The 14,864-nt window shown below is 38.5% G+C and overlaps 1 protein-coding gene across 1 annotated transcript in view; it reads left to right on the forward strand.

Moving 5' to 3' along the window:
• AGMO (alkylglycerol monooxygenase) overlaps positions 1 to 14,864 on the forward strand; it is a gene marked incomplete at its 3' end in the record, with an annotated part of 197,475 nt that overhangs the window by 5,448 nt on the left and 177,163 nt on the right. The window contains exon 2 of the mRNA XM_081996664.1: positions 1,510 to 1,640. Coding sequence (XP_081852790.1) covers positions 1,510 to 1,640 — 131 coding nt within the window. The remainder of the gene's footprint in view (positions 1 to 1,509; positions 1,641 to 14,864) is intronic.

The following is a 14,864-nucleotide window of genomic DNA, read 5'->3' on the forward strand; positions in this document are numbered from 1 at the left end:
TCACTTGGCAGAAAAAATGAGCACCCTCCAAAATGCAATGGCATTTGCAGAGGCAACATGCTTCTTCCATTAAAATGTTGTATAGGCAGGAGCAGCCTCTCTTCTACAGCTGTGCAGTTTGGAGGGCTTCAGTCTGTGAATCTATACGTGTTTGCAGGTCACTTGAAGGGGGTGGCAGAAGAAGACCAACAGCACAAGTTTGGCAGTGTGATGCCTCCAATAATGGTGCAGAAAGTCTCACTGGTCTTGCATTTCTCTTGCCCTGCAAAACGTGGTGGGAATTTTATGTCTTAATACCACTGAGAAGGAGTTGTCTGAATGTATCCAAGGTTGCTTAAAGACTTTCTACAGAGCGAGGGAGGCCGATGAAGGAACATTCATGTGCACAGAGATCTGATGCAAGTAAAATAGCTGCTTCCTATTTTCCTTGCCACAGGCCTTCTAGATTTTGGTGGTGGTAGCTGATATGCCAACACTGCTTCGTCATTCCTTCCACTGATGAAGTGCAGGGGCTGTTAGGACTCCAGTGTCAGTAAAAAAAGCGTATGCTCTACCAGTTACTGTTATTCAATCCTTTTTTCTTGCCTATGCTGATGAAAATTTGAGAATAGCTGTAATGATCTTTCTCCACTGATGAAAAATGGTGTTGTCACAATGTTACTAGTCCTACCACCAGTCACAGCCATACCTTCCTCTACTTGATGCTGCTGCTGTTCTTTTTCAGCTTGCCAGTTGACCTGAGGTGCAAAATGGACAGTGTGAATTGAATCCCTTAGACTGAAGCATTATTGTGAGTGAGAAATGTTTCAGTCTCACTCATCGTTATACTTTGCAGAAAGGCACAAAATTATTTTACAGTTAGCACAACTCAAAGGAAAAAAGGGAACATTGTATCATTGCTACTTGGTCTGGAAAGACAACATCTTCTATGGCCCAAGTTGGAATGGGCTGCATAGTTACTGGGTTCTCTGATGAAAACGCATACAGAAGAGCTGTTGCTATCTGCAGTAAAAAGCATGGCAACAGAAATGCTGAGCAGAAAGAAATTCACTTTAATATGTCTTTCAGATAATCTTGCTGGATGCCAAATTCAGTGGCTAAACACATTCAAAAACTGCTTGCATATCAAATCGAAAGCAGATTCTGTTTTACCTTGTGGTTAGAGGAGTCCCCAAATGTTGCTGCTCTCTCTGATTTACTTGAATATGACAAATATGAGTTTGGAAACACTTTTCTGTGTTGTTTTAATGCCATCTAACAATTTATGTGCAGAAGATACAAAAGAAAATAATGTGGGAAGAGGTTAGTGCACTGCATTTATGCTGGTGTGGTGGATTAAGTGGTAGCCTTGCTTGTTCTGATTCATAAAGTCCTTGTGGAGCTTTATCACAGTAGTAGCTAGTAAGGTGCCAGCTAACCCAAGAAATGTCCAACTACATAAACTGCTGTTAGGAAGGTGGATCTGATTCTGTCTGTGTTGTGACTTCTTTTCTTCAAACTCTTTTTCAGAGTATTCCATTCTTCATTGCTTTTATCGTGCTGGAGTTTGCTGTCAGCTGGGTTCAGAAACGTAAGCTGTCAGGCCGGATCAATGATGGCATAAGTTCTCTTTCTTTAGGTATCCTGTCTCGGCTGCCAGAGTAAGTATACATGTTATATTTGCTTAAGGTTGTTTTTTAATCACTAAGAAGGCAGAAAAGAGAATTATATATTGAAGTTGTTATTGCTAACCCAAAATGATTAAACAAGGCATCTGGATCTTACTTTGCTAAAATGAAGTCGCATAAAGAGTATAAATGTCTTTCTAATCTGTAAGGCTAAATTATACTTGCAGGATATTTTCCAGCTCCAGTTATATTTGTCTATATTTGATCTTGGCTGTGACCTTCTGCTGATTCTGAGACTTCAACTGACTTGACAGTGATGACTAACATAATTGTATGTTAGACTGTATGTTAAAATCTGAGTTTTCTTTAATTAAAATTCAGAAAGAAGAAAATAAAACAAAAACAACAAACCAAAGCATGTCCATTATTTAAAAGTTAACTTTAAAAATAAAATTGTGTGCATATATCCAGATTGATAGAATTGTGAATATGCATGTGACCCAGCATTCTTTGAACTCAGTCATAATCCTGTTTGACTTAAGCGGACTTCTCAAAGATTTTAATGCTTGAGAGAATGGTTGCAAGCATGATCATCTAATCTACTCTCCAACATAAAGGCTGTAAGATTTACCCAAATTAGTTCATGGTGAACATAATTGTGTTTTAAAGAAATACTCACTGTGGATTACTAAATATCCAGTAACAGGGAATCCAACAAATTCTTTATGTAAGTTGCTCTAAGTGTTTTTCGGGAGCTATGATTGCTTTTAAGGAATATTGTGTTTTTAGATCTGCCTTTGCATGATACGGGCTTCCAGATGATAAATTTTATTACATCTTTTCTGTTAGAATGGAATTACATTTCTATTCCCCATGTATGAATATACAGATTACCATTAAATTGCTTATAAGTTCATTACATGAAGAAAAGTTTCTGTTATTTGAATTTGACTATATGGTATATTTTCAAGTTTTTCAGTTATTCCCACAGTCCTTTTTCTGAATCCTCTGCAGTTTTTCAGCCGCCTTAGTGTTGATGTCTCAAGTGCACTCCATATTTCAGAAATTACTACATCAGTGCCAAATAATGAAGTCATTTGTTCTCTATTTCTACTTGTTGTTCCTCCCTTTATATATCCCAGGTCCTTTGAGCCATCCTTCATCCCAAAATATTTTTTTAGATTCTGTGGCTTACATTGCTCATTCGTGGGCAATATGTTCTTATATTTGGCCACACAGAAATACATGGATGATACATTTGGGCATCCTGAAATACTTGGAATCCATACAATTTTGTCTTTGTTACTTATGGATCCCTAGTTTTTTGTAATTTCAAATTTTACTAGAAATCTTCTCTTTCAGTCCAGGTTATTGATAAAATACATTAAAAGAGCATAGAAACTATTGAACACTTGACGTTTGCTTCTTTTTTGTTTTTTAAACTTTCTAATCAAGAGAAGTTTTGACAAGGTCTATGTCTGTGCCCTTAAATTAAGTACAAAGACAACTTGTGATGGATTATCTTAGTTAACACTGGTAAATATCATGGATAAACTCTTTTAAGGAATTTGGTAGATAAATAATGTCACTTAGAGACACTCTCCCAAACTCTTCTTATGTCTGGAAATAAGACGCATGAAAATTCAGTATGAGAAATATTCAAACATAAAGTAATATCTAAGTTATTTGAGAATTTTGTGAAGCTGTTTTTGCAGCTATTGTACAACCTGTACTCAAATCATTTTCTTGTTTTTAATATGACTTGAGAGAATGATCTTGAAGGAGAAACATTTAATTTTTAGTTATACTTTAAGCTGTCATAAATTAAATATTTATCAATACATTAGGCTTATGTGCACCAACTCACAACCCTATTGAAGGCTTACTCTAGTTTGCATGCAGCTAAATTGAATTAGTTCAAATGTTGCTTCTTCAACTAGACCCAAATTTTCTAGACAGTCACAGACCTCACAGGTTTACCGTGCTAAATACTGACTTTTCTCATCTGAAATATTCAGGACTGATTAAGTTAAGCAAGGGAACTGAGATACATGTGAAGTACGTTTGAATGGTTTTGCAAGGCTTTTTGGCTTTATTTTAAGAATACTAAAATGTTTCAGATCCACTTATTCCTGGAAGAAATGCTTGCTAAGAAAGCTAGCGTTGCGTGTGTGGAACCCAGTTTTGCAAGGTGCTGAGTACTTTTATTATTTTGGCACTCAGTACTTTGCTGCAGAATTTGGCTCGCAGGCTATGCAGTTTTCTTTTGGATAAGAATTATTTTGCAAGGTTGTTTCAACTGAGTGAACCAAATGACTCTTAAGGACACAAGGTTTGCAGGATCAAGCAAATCTGCAGGATTGGTACACTTATTGCTAAGCCAGTACAAGAAGTATCTTTCAGGTCGCTTATGTGGTTTTCACGGCTAGAAATACAAGACCATCCTCAACAGCTCTTTCCAAAAAAGAGTTCTGTAAAGCTTTTGACTTTCTGGCTGAATGTGAAAGAAGCAGGCAAAATGCAGACATTCTAAATTATTTAATCACATGTTAATATCAGAACTATAATGGTGACTGCTTAGTGTAACATTTGTTTTGTAACTCTGAGTTGTTGTGAATAATAGACTGGCTAAAAAGGCTTGAACGGAAAAAACCAGAACACTTTACCCTTCTGTCTTCTGCTTCCATTGTGTGAAAGTACTTGGTCAGGAAAAAAGAAAAAAGCACATGCAAAATCTGTTACTAAGACTTTCACTTCAGTCTTTCAGGCAGAAAAAAGGTAGGGAAAGCTGACAGAAACTGCTAAAACAATATTTCAGCAGAACCCACAGCATCAGGGGAAATAGTAGTGCAAATCATTAACAGCTGAAGGTTAGATTAACACACCATTGATTGTATCCTCTCCCAGGGACTAATTTTCATTTTCTCAACTAGCAGCAATGGTTTGCCACTTCCTTAAAAAATCTGTGGTTGAATCTAAAATGGTGGGCTTCAGTCTATTAGTTAGAATGAAGCTTCAGATGCATCACTGAAAAGAAGTCTTTACATTTAATGAAAAAATTAGGAGTCACGGACTGTATTCGGCCTCTGAGTCTCTGAGTAGGTTTTTCCATTTCACAGTCTGTATAACAGAAGTACTACATATCTTGAGGGAAAACGGTATTTATTCAGTGTTTCTTACTTCATTGTTGGAGAAAATGCAAATCATAAATTGTTGATATCCGTATGCCAAATATTAAAAATGTAGGTGCAAGAGGAAAAGTCTAATCGGACAAGGTAATGTGTTTTGTTTTTAGGCTCATTAGACTCAGCAGAATATATTAAGTTGAATTGCTTTGTGCGTACATATAGTCTCTTTTAAAATAGCCCATACATTTCTTAAATATAATTTTCTCTGCCTTAATGCATACTATGCATTCTGCTGCATGTATGAATACTAAATGTTATATGCAATGAAAAGTAATTTGGGGGAAAGGGAGATACTTGAATTACTAAGCTTACTCCTAGCATCCTAAATGTTCGTGGTTAAAAAATTTCTGAGAACGTTTATTCTAAATAAATAAATAAATAACTTTTCTAACTAACCATTGCCAGGAGACTTGAAATGCTGCTTTAAAAATATTCTCCCAAGAGAAAGTTTATTTTGGGTATAAATATCCACTATACAAGTATGTGCATTATTTCATATTGGCCCATTTCTCCTTTTAAAGCAGCAGAACATAAATCAAGTCAAAAAGTGTTTGGGGGATAACTGAGGTAGGTACATTTTCGAGCTAGTTGGGAAAGTCTCCATTCTTTATGGTCATGCTCAATTGCCAATTTTTAGTGCTCAACTCTGCAACACAGTCATACAGTATGTGAGTGTGTGTATATAGATGTGTAACAGAGCTTTATCAGTCAAGTCTGCAATGAACTTCTCCATTTCTGAAGAGAACATTACAATTTTCATACATTCTTTACTTTGGTTTTTGAAACAGAGGAGATTAAAGTTCCCTCAATTGTTGTTGAATATCAGAAAGGAATGAGAAAAAGCTTTTTGATGCTGTTATGCATCTTAAGATATCTGCAGATGAGCAATATTTGAATCAAAGGAGTACAAATCCTGTTTCTCCTGTAAACCAGTGTGGTTCACAGTTTTGTATGTCACCTGGATTTTAAATATTTTTTTTCCAGAAGTTAGACTGAAGAGGCAGTTTCCTGTACATGTTAGACCAGTACTGCTGCCAAATGAAGCACTTTTGCCTGACTTCTGGTTGCTCATTCCTGCCTCTGCACCTTCTCTCCCCTTTTGCCAGCATCAGCATTTGTGCTGTCCTGTGTTGAAGTGGCCCAGGAAGCAGGTCCAACACCCCCCATTGTATTAACCTGCATTAATTCTTACTGTGCAAAATTGTCTACCAGAACAAGAAATGGGCTTAGAAAAAAGCCGTCAGGGTTGCAGGATAAGAAATACTCAATTCTTTTGTAGCATTACTGAGTTATTGACTTTAAAACATATGTAAAATTTCAATCTGAAACAAGAAGTTTTCAATTCTTACTGGTAGCAATATGTAGAACTGATGAGAATGCACGTGGTTCAAGTTGGTGCAAGCTGTTTACAACCCTGTGGAGCTGGCAGTGTCCTGACAGAACAAATACTTGCCTGCATGGGTTTATCTACTAAAAGTGTGTCCTGGTTTCCTGAAGTATCTACTAGATACTTCATGTATGACTGTAGAAAATGATAATCATCTCATAAATTAGTGATTGCATCTCTCAGAAGAAAATTTGATACATGCAGTTCTCATAAATTATATTTCCACTTCAAGACTTATTAGGTACATTTTTTTTCTCCACATCTGTTTGACTAAGGCTTTGGACAGATGTTTATTTAGAGCATGGTCAGATGTGTTGCTTCTGATCCAGCTGCCCCCTCAGATCTGCCAACATAACTGCACATTTAATTGCTCCCTAACCTGGTCCTGACAAAGTGATCCAGCTAAAAGCAGAAACAAAAGCCTCCCAAGAACTATAAAAGAGGTGTTTAAGCTCAGCTGCATTCATTTTGACAGAGCCAGGTCAGGGAGCAGCTATGCATGCAATTATGCTGGCAGGTCTGAGGGCTGGTAACCACCACACTTAGGGCAGTGATGAGCAGATGGGGCTAAACTGGAAAGGTAATCACTTAACCTGGTTAAATGGCAAGTAAACCTGCTGTGCCATGCCATGCCCCTAAACCAACCTAACTTCTGGCTACTGCACTCCTGTACTTCTCATACTCATTTACGTAGTCTTCCCTTTCTCCTGTGTTGGTTCAGGTGCTCATCTGATCCCGTGCAGAGGTATTTCAGTTCATTATGGGAGCAAAAATGTATTTGCTTAAAGCTGAGAGAGAGGCGAGTGGGAATGGGGCAGCCAAGAGCTGGATTGGCTTAGGCTCCACTGAGCCTGCAGTTGTGACCATGCCTGCAGCAGCTAGCTATGGCAATTTAAGACACTACCTGTCAATAGATGTTTTCAAAAAATAGCATTTTAATAGGTAACAAGCCTGAAGAGACAGAATCTACTCACCTCCCCATTCTTCCCACTCTCCAGGTAGCACTAGGTAGTTATATATTTCATAAAAGTCACCCCACTGGCTTCACTGTCCCATATACACTGCTAATTGTTCCCACATTTTGCCAAGGGTCACAACTCTCACAGCTCTGTCATAAAAACAGGTTTTGAAATAACTCACTAATCTTCTGTAGGTAAAGCAGTCAGAGTAGGATAAAGAGTTTCAATAAGGGGGTAGTGCTGTGGAGTAGGAGCTGGTAACACTTTCAGTAGGCAAACCTGACTCTGGAAGGGGATTTTCTAAATCAGTTTAGTTAACTTCCTGGCAGTGACTGTCTACATGAACAATCTTTGTTTGGTCTAATTATGTATTTTTGATCTGGTTTGTCATCAATGAATTGAGTGGAATTAAATCAGCAAATGTTAGGATAATTAATCCACACAAGGGTTACTGTGTTCTCACTGCATCAGTTCAACACAGTTTTATAAATTTTGTGTAAATCAAGCTGTGGCCTTGGTCAAGTCCAAATCCAGCTGTGCACAGTAAAGATGCTAGCGCTTCCTGCCTGCCATCAGGTGCTCGTCACCACCTCCCCAGTCTCCTGTTACTGACTCCACTTCTCTCAGTGGTGAGTCCTTCCCAGGTATATCAGCAGCATTACCTTTGGTGGTTTCAACTGTAGAATTTTGCTAGCCTGGTTCATTTGTTTGAAGCAGGCTGGAGAGCAGCCATGTGGGCAGAGCTGCTAGCAGAGCCCGGGAGGACCAATGAGCAGCTCTAGACAGCCTGGCGTGCATGGAGTGCTACTTTTTGGTCATAACTAATCACGGAATCACTAAGGTTGGAAAGGACCTTCAAGATCATCAAGTCCAACCATTAATCCAGCGCCACCATGTCCCCTAAACCATGTCCTGAAGTGCCACATCCACACGTTTTTTGAACACTTCCAGAGATGGTGACTCCACCACCTCCCTGGGCAGCCTGTTCCAATGCCTGACCACCCTCTCAGTGAAGAAATTTTTCCTAATATCCAATCTAAACCTCCCCTGGTGCAACTTGAGGCCATTTCCTGTCATCCTATCGCTGGTTACTTGGCAGAAGAGACCAACACCCTCGTCGCCACAACCTCCTTTCAGGTAGTTGTAGAGAGCGATAAGGTCTCCCCTCACCCTCCTCCAGACTAAACAACCCCAGTTCCCTCAGCCGCTCCTCATAAGACTTGTGCTCCAGAGCCCTCACCAGCTTCACTGCCCTTCTCTGGACACGCTCCAGCACCTCAGCGTCCTTCTTGTAGTGAGGGGCCCAAAACTGAACACAGGATTCAAGGTGTGGGAGAACTCTGAGCTTAAAATTCTGGAGTTTTTAATGAAATGATATATAAGGTACTAAACATGAAAAAATAGGATTTGGGAGAGAAAGTTGGGATGTTCTCAAACTAATTGACTGAATCAACTGGTAATCCCTACCTACCATAATGTTCTAGAGATTGCTGTATTTCACACGAGCCTGTCAGGAAGCCAATTACTCTTTTCAGGTTGTAAACTCTTACACAGACACTGCAGTTTGCAGAATGCAAAATATTGCCTTTTTCTATACAGTGGGGCCAGTAAATATCTTGGTGATCACCCACTCGTGAATCTCAGAGCCCAGTTTTACACCTGCCATGTTTTTAAAAACAAAGACAAGCTGTCAGTGTTTGTTCTCAAATATACTCGTGCTCTTCTTTGAAAGCACAGACTGTGAGCTAATTTACCCTTACTGGAAACATGTTCTTAATTAAGTTCAGTAGTCTCTGTAGCTCACAAGATATACCAATTTCTCAAATCTATTACATTGTGTAGATTTTTATTCCATGTTTCATTATTTTTTAAGATAAATTGTGTCAGTTTGCATGCATTTTGAAAAAACTCTAAGGAACTGCTCCTGTGTAGAGTACCCTGCTGACTGAAGCATTTCTCTGCTAAAAGATACATTAAGCTTAAATTACTATTCCACTAGATGGAGCACAGGGGTAGCATTTTTATATCTGGCCAACCTAGTTTCCTGGGTCAACACTTAGAAGTTGTGGAAACTGGGGAAAAATGTCTTTTAATGATTCTGTAAATCAGTGTTACAGATCTGAAAAGAATAGATTTTCACCACTGTGTATATCATGACAAAAACAAACTATCATTTTGAAAGGTCAGAAGTATGACCAAAGCAGTTCAATAGAAATTCTCATGTAATTTTTTTTCCTTACTGAAGTTATTTCACTATATTTTTATAGAACATAGGAACAGTCATCTGTTACCAGTTCCTTCATTCTAGATAAATTCAGAGGAACTAATCTGAGTTGAGCAAAATACCCTTTTCATTTTCCTCGTTAGTTCTGTTTATATGTGACCTTTGAGAATATTATAAGCTTGTTCCTAATCTAACTTAAACTGTAATGCAAATTTGCTGACTTCAGTGGAACAACCAAGTAAGAGAGATCAGAATCCGATCCTCTACTGGAAAAAGGTACTAAGTAAGCATTTGTATTACACTTATATGGTGCTACTTATAAAAATATTGAAAAGTCATGTCCATTGCCTCGCAGAAGACGACCTTCCAGAATCTACCAGTATTGCATGTCCTGAATTTACCAGAACATAATTTACTGCCCAGTGTGCTGGGCAGGTATAAATAGGTTTAAAGAAATATAACTTCCATTCTTAGAAAGGAAGAAGAGTAAGCTACAGTGCCAGAAGCTCAGCTGTACTGAAGTTTTTAAACTGGGATTTGTAATCTTTTAAACATCACATGTAATTAAATTTACCAGAAGACCTTGCATAAACTTAGGGCAAAACGTGTTACTACCAGGGATTATATCACTAAAGGCAGTGGAACTTCCCATGAAAATAAGTTGTGCTGGATTTTTTAATTGATTGCTTATTTATGTATGAAAGAGCAAAGATAAACAACAAGTTACTTGAATTATATAGACAGGACTTGGGCTTTATAATAAAAAAGTGTAACACTGACTCTTGTCAGTCCAAAAGCTGTTGTTTCATTTTTTTATTCCACCCACTATTGTAAATTAATATTGCTGTCCTATATTAGAGGATAAAAAGTAAAGTGCAATAGGAATAGTTTTGGTGAAGGTCAGTTCTGTCAGACAAAACATTATGCAATAATGCATATAATACAGCTAGTAGGGGTACCAAACTCACCTCTATTTTACTTCATTTTGCATTTGATAGGTTTTTTTCCTCCTTGAAGAAAACTGGGGATTTGCATTGTTTAGGCTAAAATGGCAGAGAAGAAACCCATACTGAGGAAGAGGAGAGGCTTTGATTCAGCTTTTGTCTGGTGGGAACATTTTCTCAAAATATAGGTGCTATTTCCTGTAATCAAGGGCTTTCCAGAGCCTGATAATCATTTCCCAGCTGTATCATTTTGGTGAATTATTTTTTAGCCTTGGGTTATTTCATGACTGGTTTTGCATATTAAGAATGGGAGAGGATCATATTCGTCTTGATGATAGAAAACAGGGAATAGAACTCCCGCAGCTCCCTCTCCCTTTCCCTCCACGCTGTGGAAAGTTTGGCTTTGTGCTAAAGCGTGAAAAAAGGCTCGACTGCAGTATGTCAGGCATATTTCAGCTCGATTTGTGTCAACCCTAATAAGTCAGCTGACAAGGTAATAAATTGGGTGTCTGTTCAAGACCTGGCACCTGTACAGGAAATAAAAGGGGATTTCAGTTGCAGGAGGTTTGCTTTGTTTTGCAAATGGGCCTTTTTCAAGGCTCCTCTACCTCCTCCCCTCTTCTCCTCTTTACTGAAATCATGTTATCAAAATGTTTATTTCAATTGTGACTGGAGCCAGTTTTTCATCTGGATAAGATACTCTATGAGTATCTTTGGAAATGGAAATCCTTATACTTTCCACTCTGAAACAAAGGCTCTCAGAGCATTTAATTATTCATGTATCCTGCTGTTACATATGTGGCCTGAATGATTTCAAATTATTGAGGGGAAACTGCCTTTGTTCAACATTTTGAAACTTTACATTCATTTAGTTTGAATCAGGCTAGGAAAACTGCATTTATTTAACCCGGGGAAACTGTATTAGTAATATCTCACTATTTTTAATGATAATATAACCTTGTGACCACAGTGTCTTAACATGTTTCCCTCTGTGTCTGACCTCCAAGGATGCAAGTCTGTTAGAGCCCTTGAGAGCTGAGCTTTTGTAGGTCCAGCTGTAGACTTGTGTTTTTAGCTCAGGAGTCCCAGGTCGGTTCCCAGTGTGATGTGAGGTGGTGACTGCAGTAGTGGTGACAGCCAAGGCAGTTTCCTTGGGGTCTTCATTTTTGATACACAGATCTTCCTCCATGCTCAGAAGAGAGACAACAGCTACTGTCTCTGACACTTTTCCCGTTTGACGACTGTCCTGGGCACCATGGAAGAGGGTTTCCTAAAACCTTTCCTTTGGTTTCAGGCTCTAAAGCGCATTTGTGAGTGGGAGGAAGCAAAACAGGACCTTGTATTCTTTGAAAAGAGGCAGCTGCCTTTCTTCCAATTGAATTTCCTCCACCTTTTCCCTCCTTCATTATCCCATAGGGATCTACCATAAGTAGATCTTCATATCCACATGGAGAGTTCATCTCCCAGAATTTCCTTCTTGGACTTTTTTAATTAAAGGAAGTCATAATCTGACCTAGTGGAAGGAGAAGGGGGGAAACGCTTTATTAAAACAAATATTATCACCTTTGAGTAAAGTATGTATAAGCTTTAGAAACAAGGAGATGAGAACACTCTCTCAAAGTCAAAACAGTTGCCTAACATACTTTGCACATAGTAAGAAAATTTTCAGCAGAAATGTTCAAAATCCAAGAAGATACATTTATGCAATGTATACAATAAGTTTTTCTATATAGTCTGTTCTAGGATTTATTACTCCTTATGCAAAAGATTTGACTAGATGACAAAAGTCTTACATATCTGCTTCTGTCATATTTATGGTTAAAAACTAACATTTAAATGAGGAAAAAGTTTTCTTAAGTTCTCTTCAGTATTTTCAAGAAGTGAAAATGGAACTTGAGGGAGAAAAAAAGGGCAATATAAACCTTTAAAACTCCAAGTGAACTTTCAGAATTGTAATTGAATGCAAGCTCTGGACTTTGCTATCTATCACACTGTAAATTTTTAAAAAATACTTAGCTAAGCAAATCTTCTTTCTCCAGCATTGCATAGTGATATGATTGATTACTCCAAATTAATTACGGTAATCAGCTAGTGTTATATGCTGTAGAGTTGTGATTCAAGCATGAAGGAAAGAATAAGCAAATTCTGACATACAGCAAATTACTTATATAAAAAATGTGTTGCAGGGTTAGCTGAAGTTTTACACCTTGGCCTCAGCCTATGGAAAAAAAAAAAAAAGGACTCGAGGGTGAAATACTGAAAGCTGATCAAAAATGGAGGAAATGTACCAGTTCACATATCTTTGGATGTACTGCAAAGGCATTATATGTTAATAAAAGCAAAAGAATAAAGTAAAAAACCAGTACCTAATAATAACTGATACTCTATGTTGCAAGAGGTGTTTTAAATTTCCTGGTCATTGAAAAGATGTTAAGAAATGCCCATTTCTTTGTGTTTGAATAATATCAGCTCCCTTCTGACCTGTTGTGAAAGGGATTGAGAAGTTACACTGAACTTTACAGATTCCTCATGAGGTGAATTGCAAAAATCTGGTTGAACACATATAATCTTCTTTAAAAATATTTATAGAATACAGCTCTTATGAAAATTAAACATGTTCCAGGTGTGTATGGTCCAACTTGTGGGCATAGCTAAGTTGTTTTGAAGTGGTAGATACACCTGTCATTGCTAGTCAAGAGAAATTCTTCATCTGCCAGCTGTTGAAATGAAACTTCATGGGTTTTGTTGTTTTTTGTTTTTGTCCAAGAGAAAAATCGGGATGATTGTAGTAAAGGTAGGAATGAGTTGCAGGTAAGATGTGACAGCTGGCTGTGGAAAACTTATTAGTTCTCTTATTCCTGCGCAACAGCTTCTTGTAAAGTTTCAGCTTCTCAGGATAAAATGGTGGATGAGATAATATTCTGCTTGCTAGGCTAGTATTGGGACCTTGGGATTTTCAGATGACGCTATTCCTCATTAATAGAGAAACTAGAGGCACAGAAGCTCCTTCTGGTCTTATTCAAAACACAGTTATGGGAAGAGATGCTAATTCCAGAAGTATAAAAGTTCTGAATGGATGTCTCTGCAAAAATATGAAGGTGACTGCAAAGTTGTCATAGCATGGGGGATGGTTTGCAAGCTGAAACAAGTCATATTTGCTGAGATTCCCTCATGTTTCAGTGCAGCTACCCAAAAGGACAGGGCATGGCCAGACTGTTTTCAGGAATGTTTCCCAGGTGTGTGAAACAAGGCTTTAGAGAAAAAGGAGTATAGTATGTCCTTTTTTAGTTTTGCAGATTCAAGTATTTTTGGGACCGTGCTGTAAACTAAGTCACTGAAATAATATAAAAACTAATCTAGCTAAATAAAAGAAAAAAAAAAAAGGCAGGTTTGGGAAGAAGTAGCATTGAGAAGTGTCACTGAGAGAAGAATGAGCAGACATGGACAGAGAGATGCATAGAGACTCTTTTAGCTGATTTCAATGTAAAGTGACATTCCTTACACTTTCAGTGTGAGACTACAGCGAGAGAGACTTGTTGGTCTGTGACAGTCTTTCAGCTGAGGTTTTGCAAGGCTGTGACCCCTATGTGTAGTTTGTTACCACCTCTCAAGTAGTGGTTTGCAGGTATGCCATCTGCAATCTCCATTTGAAGTTCCCTGAATTTGATTCCCTCAGTCCTCCTCCAATGATGAATACGATTTATGGATTTCTAAAATCTTCCACAACTTTGCACAAAGGTGTTGTTCTACTGATAATTCCTCCACTCACCCCAAAAAAGCAAAACATCTGAGAACTAGATTAGTTTCTCCTGTGTGTAGAGATAGTGCTAATTACAACCTTATTTCTGACTCTTAGGCCCTCACTGAGGTGCACTTAAGCTATTGATATATTAAAAAAGGGATATGTGTGACTTTCCTGCAATTGGTATGTTTTCCCTACATTTTTCTGCTGGCTGCCCCCATTCTCCACAGTCCCACAAACATTTTCAGCAGCACAGCAAAGTGGGGTAATAGGAGGGGGTGTGAGGAAGCTACTGCAGATCATGCTGTGGACTACCCTCTTCTACAAAAATGCCAGTGTAAATATACATCAGTCTGCAGCTGAGGTGTCATTTCACAGCTACCTAAGCCAGTTGTCACCTGGGCCACCCCAGTGCCCACGGCTTCTCATCTCTCTCAGGCTGAGGTTAACGCTTCCCAATCTGTCCAAAAAGTCACCCAGCAAAACCAAAACAATTTGTTTGGAGCTCAGCAGCCTCCGGATCAGTGAAATGAGGTGGGAGGTGGTGGGGCACTGAGGGGAGGGTGTGACTGAGGCAACCCAAATTTGTATTAACCTAAAAAGCTGTGGAGAGTTACTGCTGGATCTGGCCTGCCCATCCCAGAGCTACTTCCTTTCTCCTTCTGGTCTTAGCACTGACCTGCATTAGGTCAGGGGTAGCTGCTTGCTCCCTGTAGTTCATGAACTTGGCAGCAATAAAAGCTGCTGTCTGGTGGCTTTCCTGCCTTTGCAAATTCATGATTTTTCTTCCTCTTTTTTGGCAATCCTGCCATT

Source organism: Phaethon aethereus, assembly GCF_964289735.1.
Source record: "Phaethon aethereus genome assembly, chromosome: 2".
Classification (NCBI taxonomy): Eukaryota; Metazoa; Chordata; class Aves; order Phaethontiformes; family Phaethontidae; genus Phaethon; species Phaethon aethereus.